Source organism: Microtus pennsylvanicus, chromosome 5 (assembly GCF_037038515.1).
Source record: "Microtus pennsylvanicus isolate mMicPen1 chromosome 5, mMicPen1.hap1, whole genome shotgun sequence".
NCBI lineage: Eukaryota > Metazoa > Chordata > Mammalia > Rodentia > Cricetidae > Microtus > Microtus pennsylvanicus.
In genome coordinates, this window is record NC_134583.1 from 101574743 (window position 1) to 101593268 (window position 18526).

Here is an 18526-nt window from a genome sequence, read left to right on the forward strand (position 1 = left end):
TGTGGACATTTACTAAGATACAATTTAGATTATCATTGTTTTTTTTTAATTATTTGGTATTTATTATACAAAACACTGTGATACTGTATAACAATGACATAAAATACTTGTGACAATCTGAAGCAATATATAGGTTGTGGTGGTTAGTCTTAAAAAGGTTAGAAATGTTTTGACAAAAATAATTGAACTTGTTTTTACGTAGCTATAGATACAAATACAAATCCTAAGACATGTTCCTTTTGAAAATAAAAAAAGCTTGTAAAAGTAACTAGATACATGAAACTCTCAAGAATGGGGTCAGTTTACAATGAGAAGACTTTAAGATTAGTAAGTTAGTTATCTGATATTTCAAATCGTTAACTGGCCCCCTATTCCCAAATATCCTATGTGTACAGTAAGTACAATAATGTACTACATTACTGAGTTCCACTATATACGAAAGTCTCAGTAGGGATAAAAGAATGAGCTATGAGCAATCGATGTATGAATGGCTTCAAAGCTTATGAATTTACATGCCAAATATAAGCGACCATCTAACAGAGAACTTTCTGACACCAATCAACTTTTTGTGTATCTCTGATTTTCTAGGAACTTTCTCTTCTCTCAGTCTCCAAATAACTTTGTTCATCTTTTTTCTCCAGCATGTACATTCTATCTTATTTCATAAAAGTTTGTATCTGAGTAGCTTCTCTTTTACTGGACTATAAATTTGGGGGTCTGGATAAATATTTATTAAAGAAATATGTATCAAACTTTCCTGCCTAACATTGAGTTCGCACCCTGAACCCGATAATTTAATTAAAGTGTCCTAGAACACAGCAATGCTCTACAGAAATGTTTCCATGACATGGGAAGAGGTCCGTTCTTATAGGAAGTGACCCAAAATTGTATATTTTTAAGACTTTGTTGTTAATTGTTGGTAAGTCCCAAGAGGATTTTGCTGTGCTTCAGAGTGTGCTTGGCAGATAAGTTACCTTCAAATACCCAAGCACCTAAATTATGCTCATTGGAATTAGAAGGAAACTGCTTATCTGGGAACCACTCAAAGATATATATATATATATATATATATATATATATATATATATATATATATATATTACATATGACATATGTTCTACCTTCTAAAATTTAGAACTGCTCTGTGCAAGAAAGGCTTTCTATCTTGAGCTTACCAACAGTTGTGAGGAAAAAGAAAGGATAACATACTGAATTTTCACTACTACCAACATTTTGCTTACTCTTTCAAAAGTGGGTCAGGAAAAGCCTGTGATATCACTATAAATAATCTACAGCATCTACCAAGGCAATATGTCTTAACCATCACCAAAGATAGCATTACAGTATTAGATTTACTTGGTTTTAAATGTTTGTGAGGGTAAGGGAATCTCCCTGAGGCTTTGCTTGAATATTTAAAGAAGAAAGATTCTCAATTAATTTACTTAAACCAATGTGTCCTCATTTGCCTACTAATTTTCTTCAAAATGAGTTTTAAAAGTATATTTTCCTTTTTAACAAAGAAAAGCAGAGAAAAATAGACCCTAAAATATTAGTCAGAATGCCAACACTAAATATACAGAGCTTTGGCAATATAATTTGAAAATTCTGAGGATATTAAAGTTATCTATGGGGAAGGTTTGGGAGATGAGGAGTAACTCTAGAATCCTCAGAACCAAAATGGAAATGAGACCAACTGAGATGAGATACTCTTATAGAAGAAGACACAATTGGTGAGCATGGACCTGTTTCCCAGAGGCTGGGCATTTTGAATGAGAGCCCTAAGAGGGCAGGCAAGCAGAAAAATTCCAGCCCGATATATATCTTCTTAGATTCTTTTTCCCAAGTATAAATGAGGAGGAAAAGCAAATTCTGTGGAATCTGTGGAACACATGTCTACATTGGCGATGTTTTCATGATGAAATCCCTCCTAAAAAGAACAAGCTTTGCTAACAGGACATATTCCTGTATATAGCACTAACCAGCATAACATTACATGGGATTTTATTGAATTACATTTTTAAGTTTTTAAAAAATTTCTTGTTAAAAAGAAAATACAAATAAAAAATATCAGAGCTAAAATCTAAAGCAAATGACACCATGGTATTTAAGGAGGAGGAACAAGAAATAACAGTGGAAGGGAAATTCAAAACTTAAACTAAAACATTTCTTTAAAAAAAGTACAGTCTATTAAGGCAGAGCTTTACTCCCTACCTGACAATTTTCCATATGGTTTCATTAAATAATGATTATTTCCGGAGTTAGTGCAATAGACTTATTGAACACTGAAAGGCACCATCTTGGGAGGATTAGGTGAGGACATTCCTCAGTGAGAAGAAGAGTACTGGGTCGTATTGCCTGATGGTAGTCCACAAAGCCCATAACCTGCAGGTATAGAACAGGCTAGCTCTTTGTTGGAATCTTTTTCACAGAGCCTCGGTTTCACAGACTAGATGTGTGCAGGAACGCTTTCCCTCAATTCTTGCCACCCGCAAATTTCCAGTAATCCAAAAACTTATCTTCTTGGATCTTTTAAAAATAGCGTTTAAATACATTACTCTCTACAGTGTCAGAAATAAAAGTCTGAAGCTAAAAGATGCTGAATTTTTTTAACATAAGTATGAACTGACTGTGGTGACTCACACCTTTAATCTTAGCACTTCAGAGGCCAGCATGGTTTACACAGTGAGTTCCAGGGCAACCAACAGTGAGATCCTGTCTTCAAAACAACAAGAAACAAATTAAATTTGTGTGTGTGCATGTGTGTGTCCCTAACCTTCTATAACAAAAGCCAGCATACTTTCTTTCTACAAAATTCCCAGCAGCTAATATTTTAGGCTTTGAATACTACATACAACTCTGTCTTATACTCATTTTCTTTTCTTTTCTTTTTTTTTTTTGTTTTTTTTGTTTTTCAAGACAGGGTTTCTTTGTGGTTTTGGAGCCTGTCCTGGAACTAGCTCTTGTAGACCAGGCTGGTCTCGAACTCACAGAGATCCGCCTGCCTCTGCCTCCCAAGTGCTGGGATTAAAGGCGTGCACCACCACCACCCATTTTCTTTATTAATAACACTATAAAACTGTAAAAGTTTGTGCGGATAGCTCCTGTACTGCATTTAGTAGAATTTTACCAAATACTTCTCCATAAGCTAAAGAGACCAGAGCTCATTCTTCTGGATCTTTCTATACAATTTTCAAATATTTAAAACAACCATAACATTGTAACAACCTGTAATAATTTAAGTCTTTCACGGGGGAATTTCTCATAGTGCATTCTCACTGTGTATTCATTTTCAAAAGTATATTTTGGTATTTAAATATATTCAAGTGGAGGAAAATGGCAGAATCACTTTAAGCCTATCTTACTAGAACTAATTTTAATGACTGATGTAAAATCCAGTGAGTCCCCACATAGAGCAATCCTCTTTCACGTGTTTTTATATAATAATACCACCAGCTATACAGGAGGAATAACTTACGCTCCTCTCCTCAGCCTCCTCCGCCTTTCTTTTTCTCTTGCCTTCCTTGTTTCTTCATCCTCTGGTTCGGGTTCTGGATCATCCTCGTTGATGACATCCCTTGTCCGTTTCCTCTTGGGTCTCAAGCTCTCTCTCCTAGGTAGTTTGTCTTCTTCTTCACCTGACCACAACAGTTGACTCATCAATAAGAAGCATTAGAAAGTGCCTGCTTTCTCTCACTAACAAGTTTATTCTTACTTTTTAATAAATGTGCCACATATCAGTGAGTGCAACTACTAGTTCCTCACAATGTAATATGAAATAGTATTTTACACACACGTACACATACATACACATACACCCCTAACTTAATTTGCTCTGTGGTTCATCTAGTCAAATATACAAATATGGGTCTCTCCGTTACAATTAATCCTTATAGCTTCAGTCCTAATTTATTAAGATAAATTGATATCTTGAAGTTTATCACTATATTATAATTTCTCTAAAACCATTCAATGTAGCCTTGAGTTTGAAGGCTACCATGTAACATGTAATGTAAAATTATAAAGCATTGTGCTTTTATTACTAGTTTTCCTAGGACAGAAACCAGAACTCACAAGAAAATGTCTACAAACCGAAACAGTTTTAAAGAAATTGATTAAATCCTGAGAGTCTTCCTAGTTCAAATTATCCACCCTTGTTTTGGAATTTAGTATTCATTTTAGAAGTTTGCTTAATTTGACCAGACTGGTACAAACTACTGGATTCAATGGATTGTCCTGCATTTGTCTCCCAAGCTCCTGGGACTACAGGTACCATACCAAACTCTTCTTCATTGTTGATTCCAAGTAATTCTTTTCGTTTTCTGAAATTGTATTTTTCCATCCTTTAAAAAAATGTATAATACCTATATTTACTTGATTGACCAGTGAACCCACAGTCTAAGTAAAAGTTAATGCTGTCTGATGGTTCTAGTGGGTGTTTTTCAGTATTAGTGTAAGTCCTTATGAAACACTTCAGAATTGAAAAGGAGGAATATTAACTCATTCCATGAGACCCACTCTACTGTCATACCCAAGACTAGAGAAGATTATTTCTGATGAATATAGATGAAATTTTCACAATGAAACATTATTGAGCTCAATGTAACAACATAGTGAAAAGACTACATACTGTAACCAAGTAAAATTAAATGAGATATAAAGTCAGTTCAGTGCAAAATTCAAATAATGTAACGTTGCTACCTTGACAGAATGAAGGACAAAGAACACATCAATAGATGTAGTAAAGCTCTTAACAAAAGATACTGAGTTCAATTCCCAGCAACCACATGGTGGCTCACAACCATCTATAATGAGATCTGGTGCCTTCTTCTGGCATCCAAGCATAAATACAGGCAGACCACTGTACACATAATAAATATTCATTTAAAAATAAATAAATAAAACCAAAATGTTATTGACATAGAGAACATCCATATAGCCCAACAGAAGGGAACAGAGAGTCCCAAAGGAAACATGAACACGTACAGTAAAGTGATATTCAGAAATATGCCAAAGAACAGAAAATGAGGTCATGAACAAACGACACTAGAAAAACCAGATAGCTCTGTGAAAAATAGATCTAAACCCCTAGTCTATACTATAACAAGTATCAATTCAAAATGTATTAGCCTTGAATATAGGCTATAAAACTGTAGAATTCCAAAGAATATATGCTCGAAAGGCTTTATAATAACTGATTTTAGTAATGATTTCTTGTACATGACATCAAAAGTACAAGCAATAAAACCAAAAGTAGTTAGTGTACAGTTAGGAACTGAGAGAGAAAGTTGCCCTCAAGGGCAAAGTCCTCCATTAATACTACTGCAATATCTCCTTTTCCTATGGTTTCGGCTAAAGCCATTTTGGAGAAAAGTACTTTAGTATACCAAGAAATATTTCTGCCAGTCATCTTTAGGATGCTTGCTAAACATAGATGGAAATATTTTTGTCTACATTGTAATATTTTATACATATGCCCATGACCTTGAGCTAATCAGGCCCAAGAATACGTTGACTATTTTTTTTTCTCCTTGACTTATACCCTTAAACAGAGCTTGCTCCAGAATGTATCACATAAACTGAGCATGCTCCAGATGTACCACCTCTGAAGAACTGTATTACTTCAAAAGGCTTAAGCTCAGTGTTTGCGGGCCTCAGGCCTCCTTCATGCAAAGAAGATTTTGGAATAACTCCAAAAGTTATTCCAGTGCAGAAAGAACACCTGTCTCCTTTCCTCTCCCTTTGGGCCATGCTTATCTGCTTTGTACTCATCAAAAAATGAACCATTGTGCTTAGCCATGGGGCCCCATCACAGACAAAGCTTTTATGCAACAATGGAAATAGTTCACTAAAAAAAATCTGCAGAATAAAATACTTATTTGAAAACCATGTATCTGAAAAGGGACTAATGTCCAAAATACATAAGGAACTCTTAAGATAAAATAATAGTAACTGTCTATGCTTTAAAATAATTAAAGGACTTTAATAAAGATCTCTCTAAAGAAGACATTCAACATGGCCAACAGACATGAAGGTATGTATTATACTTTTAATCATAAGAGAAATGGGAACCAAAATTGCAGTAAGATATCATCAGTTACTAGGATAACTCATCAAAAATACAATAAATGATGGCAATGATATGAAGAAATTAGAGTCCACGTGCAATGCTGGTAGGAAGGTAACATTGTACAACCACCATAAAAAGCACGAAATTCTTCAATAGGAAATAAGAGTATCTGGTGCTTCAGCAATGCCAGTCACAGGCATTAACCCAAATAACTCAACTGAGATCTAGAAGTCTGATTACCTCATAGTCACAACAGCTAAGATAAAGGAACAGCGGAAACATTCATCATCAGAGACAAGAAATGTACTATTCAAGCTGTAAAATGTAGGGAACACTGCTGTTTCATACAATGCATGTGAACACTAAAGATGCTACATCCAGCGGCATAAGCCACACAGAAAGACAAAAAGCACATGATTACACTTACATGAGATGCCTAAACTTTTCAGGCTCAGAAGTTAACAATAGAATTGTGGTTGCCAGGGGCTAGAAGAGCCAGAAAGGGCCAAATTTTACAAATAGACAAAATTGCAAATGCCAAAAAAAAAAAACAAGTCAATTCAAGTCAATTCTTTTAAGCAATGAAACCAAGACATAGAGAAGCTTTAGGCTGTTTTCATTTTGGGGATGGAGCTCGTAGGGTACCACTGGTGGTCTGCTTGCACTGTATGGATATTAAATTGTCGGCCCAGTGTCCCTAAAAATGAACTGTTCCTTAGATACTGCTCTTTCATTCTTAGTTTGAAAAATTCAAAACGTTTGCTCATATAATGATATTTCTAACATTCCTGCCCATGAGTGGCCTGGTTGCCTGGAAAAAACCTGATTCGTGCTCTTGAGCTGAGCCTATACAAAGTGAGAAGAATGTAGCAGTTCATACAAACCATCTAAGAACTGGACACACAAGACAAACATGTTCTTTTGTTTTAATTGAATCATCTGGTCAGCCCAAACATCCTAGTATATAATTCAACCTGAACATGTGCAAACAGGTGTGTGTGTGTGTGTATGTGTGTGTACAGAGTGGCCTGAAATTTATTACACAGTCTAGTTTAGCCTTTAACACACAGAGATTAAGGTGCCTCTGCTTTCAAAGTGCTACCTCTCATGTATCACCAAGGCAAGCATGAACTAAATATTACAGTTCAGGAAAAGCCAATCTGTTTTGTCATCAGTCAAGGTGTTCCCAGTAAAAATAGAACAGAAGTAGAAAGAAAAATGTTAAACATTACTATTTTCTTCACAGCGAACCATTTGTAAGGTGTGTGTGTGTGTGTGCTTGTGCGTGTGTGTGTGTGATGTGTGCATTCATGTGTGTGTGTGTATATGGAGGTTGTGAGGATTCTATTCACTGGTCAATGAGATTGGCAGAAAGCATGCCCACACATTCCTGTAGTTGTATGCAGTGGCTCAGGAGACAAGATGGCAGGTGCATGCCCTACCATGGGCTGGAAACTCTTCCCTAGGAGCCCACCCTTCCTTACTTGAGCTTTCTTCCGTGTCGTCTTCTTTCTCCTCCACTTTGATCTGCACTGTTGAAGAAAGACAAGAACAGCAATCACTTCAATGCCTGTGGAACAGTCAGCCACTGCCTCTACTGTCATCGTTTTTATCATAAGGGTTCTGTGCGGGTGGAGAAAAAAAATGAGAACTGGAGAGATGGTGCAGGCAGCAAGAGCACTTTCTGTTCTTACAGAAGGTCCAAGATTCGAATCCCAGCACCCACAAGGCAGCTTACAACTATCTGTAATTTCAGTTCCAGGGGACCTGGTATCCTTTTCTGGTCTCCAAAGAACCAGACACACAAGTGATACATAAAAATACAGGTAAAACCTTCACACACACAAAGAAATGAATATTTTTAAAACTTTTTTTCTATTTTTTTAAACTAGTTCTTTTCTGATTATATAGTAAATACAAAAATCTAACTATTACAAAATATATGGCTTTTCAAAACATTATAAAATCCAATTGTTATTAAATACATGATGTAGGAAGCTGATACTTGGTGACCCAATTCCACTCCTGCCGAGATCCCCAGATTACTGCTGTTTCCCATTTGGTGTTTCCTCAGATCCTCTTTGGGCACAAACTGACACACAATGACAAAACTAAAAACACACTCAGAATCACAGCACTCCAGAGAGTGAGCCAGAAAGTCTGAGTTCAAGGTCACTCAGGGCTATATCGGAGGCCCTGACTCAAACCCCCACACAAGTCCACGTTTCATCACCTGCACAGCTAAGACACTTGTGTCTGTGTATCAGCCTCCTATTCCTAATCACGATTTTACCAAACTTACTACTGTAAAATGGAGAATAATTCATTCCAACCTAGTTTTCCAAGAATCACCCCCCCAAAAAAAAATAAATCCTGTATAAACATGTAAAAAGTTGGGTCTTCCCTATTTCGGTTACAGCCTTGTATCAGTGCAGCCTAAAGGTCCCAGCATGTGGTCCTCCATGTCAACGTGGGAACCTATGACTTTAACACTCAAGCCTTCTATCTATCCCTTACCCAAACTCTCAAACATTTTGATGTCAGCCATGGTTCATTTTTATAAGGGAATATAATGTTCTTTTTTATTGTTTTTATTGAGCTCTTTGTTTTTCTCCCTTTCTCTTCCCTCCACTTCTGCCCTCTCCCATGATTCCCACACTCCCAGTTTACTCAGGATATCTCATCTTTCCTACTTCCCCTGTAGATTAGATCCAGGCAGGTCTCTCTTAGGGTCATTTCTGTTGTCTAAATTCCCTGGGATTGTGAATTGTAGGCTGATGATTTTCCTTTGCTTTATGTCTAAAGGCCACTTATGAGCGAGTACATATTACATTTGTCTTTGAAAGACAAATAACTTTCTTATAAAAAGTTTTAACAGTACAATAATATAAGAAATGTGTGGGAATTGGTGGAATCTTCCTAGTGTTCTCCCGAATGCTGAAGTTGAATTTATCGCTGCAGGCATCACTACTTGCTAGGAGAGCTCAGTAAGTTCTTATGGAAACTACGAGCTAGGGGCCAGAGGGTGGCTCAGTCACACTCTTGCTGGAGAAGTAGAAGGACTGAAGTTTGGACCCCAAAACACATGAAAAAGTCAGGCATGAGTCGCAGCCTCCTGATATCTCAACACTGAGGCTGAGGTCTTAGGTCCTGGGCAGACTGGTCATCTGGCTAACTAGCGTAACCAGAGTCCCCGAGTTGAGGCATCGGGAGAAACTCTGCCTCCATAAATATATGTGTGGTGCAACTGAGAAAAACACCCAACATCGACTCCAGGTCTATACAGGTTTGTACACATGTATGCATTTAAACATGGGAACACGCATACACACACGTGCATACAGAGGCATACCACCTATAAACACGCAAGCAAAATTTAACAACAGAAAGAAAACAGAGTCTAAAAACTTGTCATAATTTAAGATGGAGTGGCATAAATCTAAAAATGCCATCATGGAAAACAATGTTGGTATGAGTGGGTCAAACATCTTCTGGCTGTGTTGCTGATTTTCTCTGTCAAAGGTAAGACCTTTAATCACAGCATTCAAGAGGCAGATACAGGCCTATCTCTGTGAGTCTGAAGGCAGCCTGCTCTATATAGCAAACTCCAGGCCAGCTAAGGCTAGCTAGTGAGACTCTATCTTTAAAACAAAAGGTTCTCTTTTTCCTGACACACATATCAAAAAGGCAACACATGCCAAAGATGTAAATTTCATCCACAAAGCAGACTATTGTGAAGCACTTTTTGCTTTTAAATATTATCGCCATAAAAAGTTTAAGATATGCAAAAATGTTATCTATCAACATCAGCCCTGGACTGCAGAACTCAATGTCCTTTTGTTCAGGGTGGACGTGTGCCTTCTGTTGCTAGCAGAATTTTTATGTCACTACAAAGACTTTGTAGTAATGAAGGCAAATCTGAGAAGATTACAGTCTGACTGACAGAGGTCATGTTCCTTATTTGCAATTAACGCCACCTCCAAGCTTCTTTCGTCAAAGAATTTCCTAGGAAGACATTTTGATTGCGTAAGATTGCTCCTAGAGCAGGGTCTAATCAGAATACAGAATATGGAAACAGCTGAAGACAATAGCAAATGTCAACCCACTGCCTTAGTTTAGAATTACTATTGCTATGATGAAACACCATGACCAAAAGCAACTTGGAGAGGAAAAGGTTTATTTGGCTTGTACTTCCATTAGCCCAGTAGTTTTCAAGCTGTTCGTTGAGACTCCCCAAAGACTACAGGAAAACACAGATGTTTATATTACAATTCATAACAATAGCAAAATTACAGTTATGAAGCAGCAATGAAAATAATCTCATATTTGGGGCACCACAACACAAGATGCTGTATTAAAGGGTCACTGCATTAGAAAGTTGAGACCCAATGATATAACAGCTCATCATCAAAAGCAGTGAGCTCAGAAACTCACACGGGGCAGGAAATTGCAGGCAAAAGCTGGCACAGAGGCCCTGAAATTGTGCTGCCTACTGGCTTGCTCAGCATGGCTTGTTCAGCCTGCTTTCTTATAGAATTGTGTTTCTCAACCTGTGTGTTGCAACCCCTTTGGGGGGACACACATTACATATCCTACATATCAGATATTTACATTACAATTCATAACAGTAGCAATAATTACAGTTATGAAGTAGCAACAAAATAATTTTGTGCTATGAGTCACCATAACATGAGGAACTGTATTAAAGGGTCACAGCATTAGGAAGGGTGAGAACCACTGTTTAAAACCTAGGACCCCCAGTCCAGGGATGACACCACCCACAATGGGCTGGTCCCTCACCCATCAATCACTAATTAAGGAATGTCCTACAGCCAGATCATATGGAGGCATTTTCTCAATTGAGGTTCTCTTCTGTCACATAATTCTCTATCTGTGTTAAGCTGACATAAAATTATCCAGCACAACAACTTATCCAAAGCAACTATTTTGGAAGCAACTAAAATGAATAATACATTATGGTGCTTTATAATGATTAGTTTGTTGGAATAGGATTTGATGGCTAAAATAAGACAAGATAGGAAAACTATGAAGTGAAGAAAAGTGTATCCCATATTTAGGAAAGACCACAAACTAAACAAAAACAACATCAGAAACAATTGGGTTTTCCCTAACTCCAGATGGGTTGGGGGTAGAGAGAGAAAAACTGGAGTCAAGGAACATCTTCCCTGGTAAAGAAAGAACTATTTTAACTGGCCATCAAATGTGGTGTCAAGTAAGAAACTAAGAAAGAGTTGTGATTCCTAAGGGATGTCATGAATCTTGCAGATACAGCCATTCTCTTCTCCTGAGTGGGCCAGTCTCTGTGTGATCACCTCCCATTCTCATGAGGTACGGTCTTTGCTCTAGCCTTCCTTTTTCTGACAGGACCATTTTTTATAGCCACTGATGTAATCACTAACTTTTCTTCTTAACCCAAACCCTCAACTAAGACATCATCAACATCAAAAACTACAACAAGATTTAAGACTCTATCAAAATTCTTAGCCCAGGTTTTCTTTTAATGGAGCTGTGCAGGGTCTTTAGAGTATCCATCAATACGGTTCTGTATTCAATCCCACTGAAAACAATACTGAGGAACCAAGCTAAGACACCTAAGGCCAAATCCTGTGTAAAAGATTGCTCTTCCTGTCTCATACAATCTTCGGGAAAGACCTGCTATCCTTTACTTAGCAGTTCCCTATAGCTTTTTCCAATCCTACGACTCTCTCATTCATTGGCTCCTTCAAAAGCCCTATCGATCTTTTTTTAAAATAGCCCTTCTCTCTGGTAGTAACGTGAAGACAGTGAGAGGGGGGAAGACAGCAAGCTCTGTCAAATGTTGGAGGCGGCGAGGGAAACTACATCAGAGGGTGCCTATTTAAGAGAAGAATATGCAGTAGGAACAGATGAACTCCTAGGCAACCCAGATCCTCATTTCATGCAAATAAAGTCAGTAATTAAAACAACCATAAAAGGAAACAACAGCAAAATGTCATATTTCAGAAGCATTGGAGTTGTTCAGAAAAGCGGATGTTGTCTGAGGCTTTCTTATTTAATCTGCGTTTCTGAAAGTCGTTCTTTGTATTTCAGGGTGACAGTAACCAAGTGGGCAGAAGAATTCAATATTGTTTATTCCTCTGACCAAGGCCAGCTCTTAAAGTGATGTTGTCATACCAGGTTGTTTTTTGGAAGCTGAAAATTCTAATTTTTTTTCAACTAGTGGTTATATATCTGCAAAGATACACAGAAATATTCTGGGGTAGGAATGTATAAAGTCTTATAGAAAATGCCCTTGATTTAAGGAGTTTTCTATTTGATCCAAGCGGGGGGGGGGGGGATGCCTTTGCAACAATTTCCTTTGAGATTGGGTTTATATATGAGATGCCTTTAAGACATTCAGGCATGGCATTAAATAGGCGGTTGAGTATTTCAGCCTGAAGTTCTGAAGAAAAGTGTAGGCTGGAAATGTGAACTTGAAATTAGCATGGAAATCTTTAAAGCCTTAAGCCCAGGTAGAACACTAAGAAATTAAAAAGCAAACAGTAATGAGATGCAAGGAAAATAGAGCTGAGGTGGGAGAAATGGGCAGTTAGGGACAGGGTCCTCCATTCCTGCTTCTGGCTATGAACTGAAAACATTAATGGACCTGTCCTGGCTGAAGGCCAGGAATGTCAATGCTTGAGCACTCTCATGCCTGACCTGTCTCCCAAATGATGTTAGGACAAAGTCAGAGAAGGGCATGTCACAGTTAGCAGTGAAGGCCCATTGAAAAACATCTGCATCTCCTCTGATCAAGAAAACAAATTTTCAGGCCTGGGTCAAGACCTAAAATTCAAAGTGGACAGATCAATGGCTTAGCAAAAGGGAAACCCCTCAGGAAAGTGGGACCATTCTTATAAAGACAGACTCAGCTTAGGGTGTGCAGAAGAGATAGGAGAAATGAGCAGGCCTTTAACAAGGCAGGGTACTTCAGTACTTTTCTGATCAGAATTCTGTCCCCTAATGCAGTCTCCTATCAGCCACCATGAGGTTCTGTTGGATCCAGAGATCCTTCTGAGCAAGGTAAAGGTAAAAATTTTCCTTGTTTTTTTGTTTGTCTATTTGGCTGGATGGATTTTTGTTGTTGCTTGTTTTCCTTTCTCTTACTTTAGGAGGCTATCCAGAACACATTTCTAGGACCTTTTCTTCTCTGTCATGGGGCTGTTTGTCCTCCATGAGCCTTTTCCTTCCCTTCATCGTCTGCTTCTGGTCAGCTGCTGAAAAGTAAGCTTGCTGCCCTGGTATTTTTCTTTGAAATTGTGACATCATCTTTGAGCTTCCGTTTGTGTCCATTCTAAATTCCTTTATTTGTGAGACTAAGAACCTCAAGAAAGGATCCTGATGTGTCTAGTAGCAGGGGTAACTCATGGGGCTCCCCAGGATTTCTGGCAAAAATAAGATGCTATGGAAGACAAGTGATGTATATCAAAGAAATATGTCACGACTGACAGTTAACCACACTTTGAACTGGAAATTGACCAGTGGGTTGGGCAACATAGAAGTTAATCAATCAACCAATATGGTGGCCATAGAATCAGGGATGTGGTGTGGACCATAGCCTGAGGGGTTTTTTTTCTGAATAGAAATTTTATTCTTCATTATTTTAATTGATTTTATTGAGCTATACATTTTTCTCTGCTCCCCTCCCTGCCTCTCCCCTTTCCTTGAGCCCTCCCCCAAGGCCCCCATGCTCCCAATTTACTCAGGAGATCTTCTCTTTATCTACTTCCCATATAGATTAGATCCATGTATATCTGTCTTTCTTAGGGTCCTCTTTGTTGTCTAGGTTCTCTAGAATTGTGAATTGTAGGCTGGTTTCTTTGCTTTATGTCTAAAAGCCACTTATGAATTAGTACATATGATCTTTGTCTTTCTGGGTCCTGGGTTACCTCACTCAATATGATATCTTCTAGATCCAACCATTTGCCTGCAAATTTCAAGTTGTCGTTATTTTTTTCTGCTGTGTAGTACTCCATTGTGAAAATGTACCACATTTTTTTTATTCATTCTTTGGTCAAGGGGCATTTGGGTTGTTTTCAGATTCTGGCTATGACAAACAATGCTGCTATGAACATAGTTGAGCACATGTCCTTGTGGTATGATTGAGCATTCTTTGGGTATATACCCAAAAGTGGTATTGTTGGGTCTTGAGGAAGGTTGTTTCCTAATTTTCTGAGAAATTGCCATACTGATATCCAAAGGGGCTGTACCAATTTGCACTCCCACCAGCAATGCAGGAGTGTTCCCTTTACCCCACATCCTCTCCATTGTAAGTTGTCATCAGTGTTTTTGATCTTGGCCATTCTTACGGGTTTAAGATGGAATCTCAGAGATGTTTTGATTTGCATTTCTCTGATACAAAGCCTGAGTTTTATGGCAATAAAAGATAATTGGCTGTGGCTGGAGGAGATGGCTCAGTGGGTAAAGGCCATCTTTGGTGTGTACCTGGATCCTGTAAAAAGGCAGATGTGGTAGCACACATCTAGAATCCCAGCACTCCTAAAGGGAGGTGATGGGTAGAAATATGAATCACTGAAACTCTCAAGGGCCAGCTAGCCTGGACTATGAAGTACAGAAACAGCGATAGACACCTGTCTCAGCAAGGTGAAGGGGGGAAACTACTCAGAAATTTGTCCTCTGACTTCCAAACATATATGTACATGTGCACATACATTAGTGTACACACAAATAAAAACTAAATAGCAATGGGCCTTGCAGTATAGAAAGCAGCTAGTTTTTCTACTTAGAATATTCCTCTATGCCAATGGGAAAGCACTTGTCAGGGTGCCATGGTGACCAAAGGAGGGACTCAGATTCCCCTGAGCTGGAGTTACAGGCATTTTTGAGCCATCCAATGTGGATTCATTAATCTAATGAATCTTTATCAATAAAAAATCAGGAGTCAAATATTGGGATAAGAACCTGAAAGATCAGAGAAGCAGGGAACAGCCACCAGTCACCTCCTATGCCTTCCATTCCCCATCCAAAAGGGCTGCGAACCTGTCTGCCCCACCTTACTACTTCCTGTCTTCTCTCTTTCTACAGTCCTCCAAACCTCTATGGTAATTTTGGTCAGCCAGTATCTAGCACCACCCTCTTACTTCAAGCAGAACATAATCAAAACATCATACAAGACTGGGGTGCTGCTGGAATAGGAGCAGTAAGTGTTCACTGCTGTGTCTTCCCCCCAATCTCCTATGCATGTTTCTTCTGAAGAGCGTGGGTCTGTGTTGCTTAGATTCGGAGATATGAAAGACAGATCATAGGGCCAATGACATTTACATGAGCTAATATTATAATTGAAAAGTTTCTGCACTCTGATAAACCTCTCTACCAATGTAATAATTCAAATCAAACCAAATCAAACTGAATTAGAAAAAGCCCAGGTTTAATGGATGCCAGCGCTCCCAGGTGGGAAGGCCAGAAAACCATGTGTTTGTTCTCTGGGTTGCTGTTTAAATACCCTGTGGGAGTGGTCTTGAGCATCTCTGGGGAGGGGTCATAATTTAACAGGCTTTCTCAGAGGTGAAGTCTGGACTGAGGCAACTCCAAGCGGAAAGAGCTTGGGATGCAACTTCCACCCAAACATTCCAGACTTTTTGGATACAGGGACTGGGGTGAAGCCTTAATCCAAACATTCTAGACTCTTTGGGTATATGGATGCCAGGGACAGGGTGAAGCCTTAATCCAAACATTCCAGATTCTTTGGGTATATGACTTCCCACCCAAACAAAACAATAATTTATCTCTAATCTAAAGTCACGTACTTAATCATGTATTTTGTAAATTATCTGTGTTAACAAACAAAACACCTACTTTGCTTCAATGAGTAATTGAAAGTTGGGGACAAGATGGTGTATTGCAGAGTGAATGAAATAAAGAAGACTTATGACCCCTTAACAAAATCCTGAGATCCCTTCATTTAAGGGAAAATGTAGTATGGGAGCTGCTGGCTGCGTTCCTGCTGCTGGACTCCCATCCCCCCAGCTAGCTTATGCCCCAAAATAACGACACACAAACTGTATTCATATAAACACTGCTTGGCCCATTTCTATTAATGTGTGTAGCACCAAGAGGTGCACTTACCAGGAAGATTCTAGCCTACATCCATCCTGGGTCAGAGCTTCATCGCCTCTGCCCCAGAGAGGAGAAGCATGGCAATTGCCTCACTTCCTCTTCCTCCCAGCATTCTGTTTACTCTGCCTATCTAAATTCTGCCCTATCAGATGGGCCAAGGCAGTGTCTTTATTGACCAATGAAATCCCACATCATTTCCCCCTTTTCTGTTTAAACAAAAAGGAAGGCTTTAACTTTAACATAGCAAAATTACACATAACAAAGCAGTAATCAAGTAAGAATTACAGTTACAATATTTATATCTATTTTATCTTTTATCATAACAAAGGAAAACTGTAACTATCTATTCTTTAACTTCATCAAAGACTCCAGAAGCATATGATATTACCTAAGTAAATGAGAAGTAAGCAACTTACAAAACTCTAGAAATCACAGAGACATCTTGCTGCCTGGACAGTCACCCAAAGTTCCTCTGTACCATTGGGGCATCCATCTTCAGCCTACAGGCCCATAGTTTCCAGAAGACATTTCCATGAAGCAGGAAATTTCAAAGGCAGTTCAGTCACTATCTGCTATGTCCTGCAGAATGTCTCGCAGACTCTTTCATGAATCAGGAACCCCAAAAGATCATCTCACCTTTAGGCAAGTTCAACAGTCCTCTCTCTGCGAGTTCTTTATGTACAGTTTATGCAACAGTCCAGGCAAGAGCAGTTTCTTGCCCAAATGGCTAAACAACTCCATAAGGAGCCTCTTCGATGCCCATCTTCCTTTTGAAATAGATTGGTGCTGCCAGGAGCAGACGTGTCTCATTGTCATAAAAAGCCCTAAGTTATTAAAACATTAAGTGTCCTATTCTGTAGTCTTTGAAAGATATGAAGAATGCCTATCTGAAATATATCTATGCACATGTAGAAAATATAACTAACATGACTACAAGCTTGATTATTATTGATTATCCATTAACAACCTATATACATTACATTTTTAAATGAACTACACAATCACAATACTTTAATCAATATCAGAAATACATATACATATAACAAAATTGACCTTAAATTTCTATCAATAAGACAAAATTTATACAAATGCAAATTATTCATATCTATATCAGGGAAAGGTCAGAAAACCAATAGAAAATAGCTATTTTCTAAATTTCTCTAAACTTGTAGAATCCTCAATAATAGGCTAGTTGGGAAATTTAATGCTCTGAATATTCCAGATCTTCAACAATCCAGCAGTCTCTTAAATAATAAACTATGTTTCCCCACAGTGGCAAAATTGGCATGATGCAGAGAATGATACATAGAACACAGTTGATACTTCTTTATGTGTAGTATGTGTGCACATGCATGTTCACATATACATGCCTTCCCAAAGAACAATTTAAATCCTGTTTCTCTTAAAAATTAAACAAAAAACAAATAAATCTAAATTTCAAAGTGTATGAATTAATTTAGCTCTAAAGTAGGATTTCCATACTGTGAGCCTTGTGTACTCAAGTCAGTCACCAAACCATAGTCAGGTGTGATCTCTTCTAAGAGCCAAAGTTATTCTGTAAGCCTCGCTTGCCCAAGGACAAGACAACTTCCTGGAATGTTGGGAGCTCTAGCTCTTGAGAAATAAGAAGCCACATGTTTTCACTCCCCTAAACATGTTTGTTTGAACCAACTACACTGTATGTGCTTGATCACATGTAGGCAGCAGGTACATAGGCAGGAAAGAAGTCAGAGGATAGGCTTGGCCCTAAATAACACCAATGGAAAATGCAGTGGATTATGGGTTTTGCCTTTATAAGCTTCTGCACAATGTGACTAGCTGCCATTCCCTGGGAACCCAGGGGTGGATCTGGTCAGAGTCCATCTTCCTGGCCAGTGTGTAATTAAAGCTTGCTTCAAATTTTGGAACTGGTTTTTCTCTTGAGAATTTCAGGATTAACACTCTCCATAGAGAAAAGCCCAACTGTCAGTTCCCATTCATTTATTATAACACTATCTGTGGATATGAAGCAGAGGAATTTCAGTGAACAAAATTGAATGAAAATGAAAGACTGAGCAACTTCTTCCTCTACTTCCTTTTACTTTTGCTGTTTTTAGGCAAGAATAGATGCATGTTGCTCTCACTGTGGTGTTCTTACTCCTCTTGGTGATGGGAGAGAGCATGATAATCTTGAAAGCCACTGGGTGAAGAGTAGAATTCCTTGATTCTCATATCAATAAACTGTCTTAATACACTTGCAAACTATAAGACATTTCAAAATTCTCAGGGATGGATAATGAAAAGGAGATCATTATACTTCAATATCATCAACACTGGAAAAAAATGTAATTCGACAGAGCTAGT

General features: G+C 38.3%; 1 protein-coding gene across 1 annotated transcript in view; it reads right to left on the reverse strand.

Annotated features, from left to right (window-relative positions):
- The window catches only part of Tmc1 (transmembrane channel like 1), a gene marked incomplete at its 5' end in the record, with an annotated part of 100745 nt that extends 90104 nt beyond the window's left edge, over positions 1 to 10641 (reverse strand). The window contains 3 exons of the mRNA XM_075975253.1: positions 3476 to 3635; positions 7552 to 7599; positions 10632 to 10641. Of these exons, the coding sequence (XP_075831368.1) occupies positions 3476 to 3635; positions 7552 to 7599; positions 10632 to 10641 (218 nt within the window). The remainder of the gene's footprint in view (positions 1 to 3475; positions 3636 to 7551; positions 7600 to 10631) is intronic.
- Positions 10642 to 18526: the final 7885 nt, after the last annotated feature.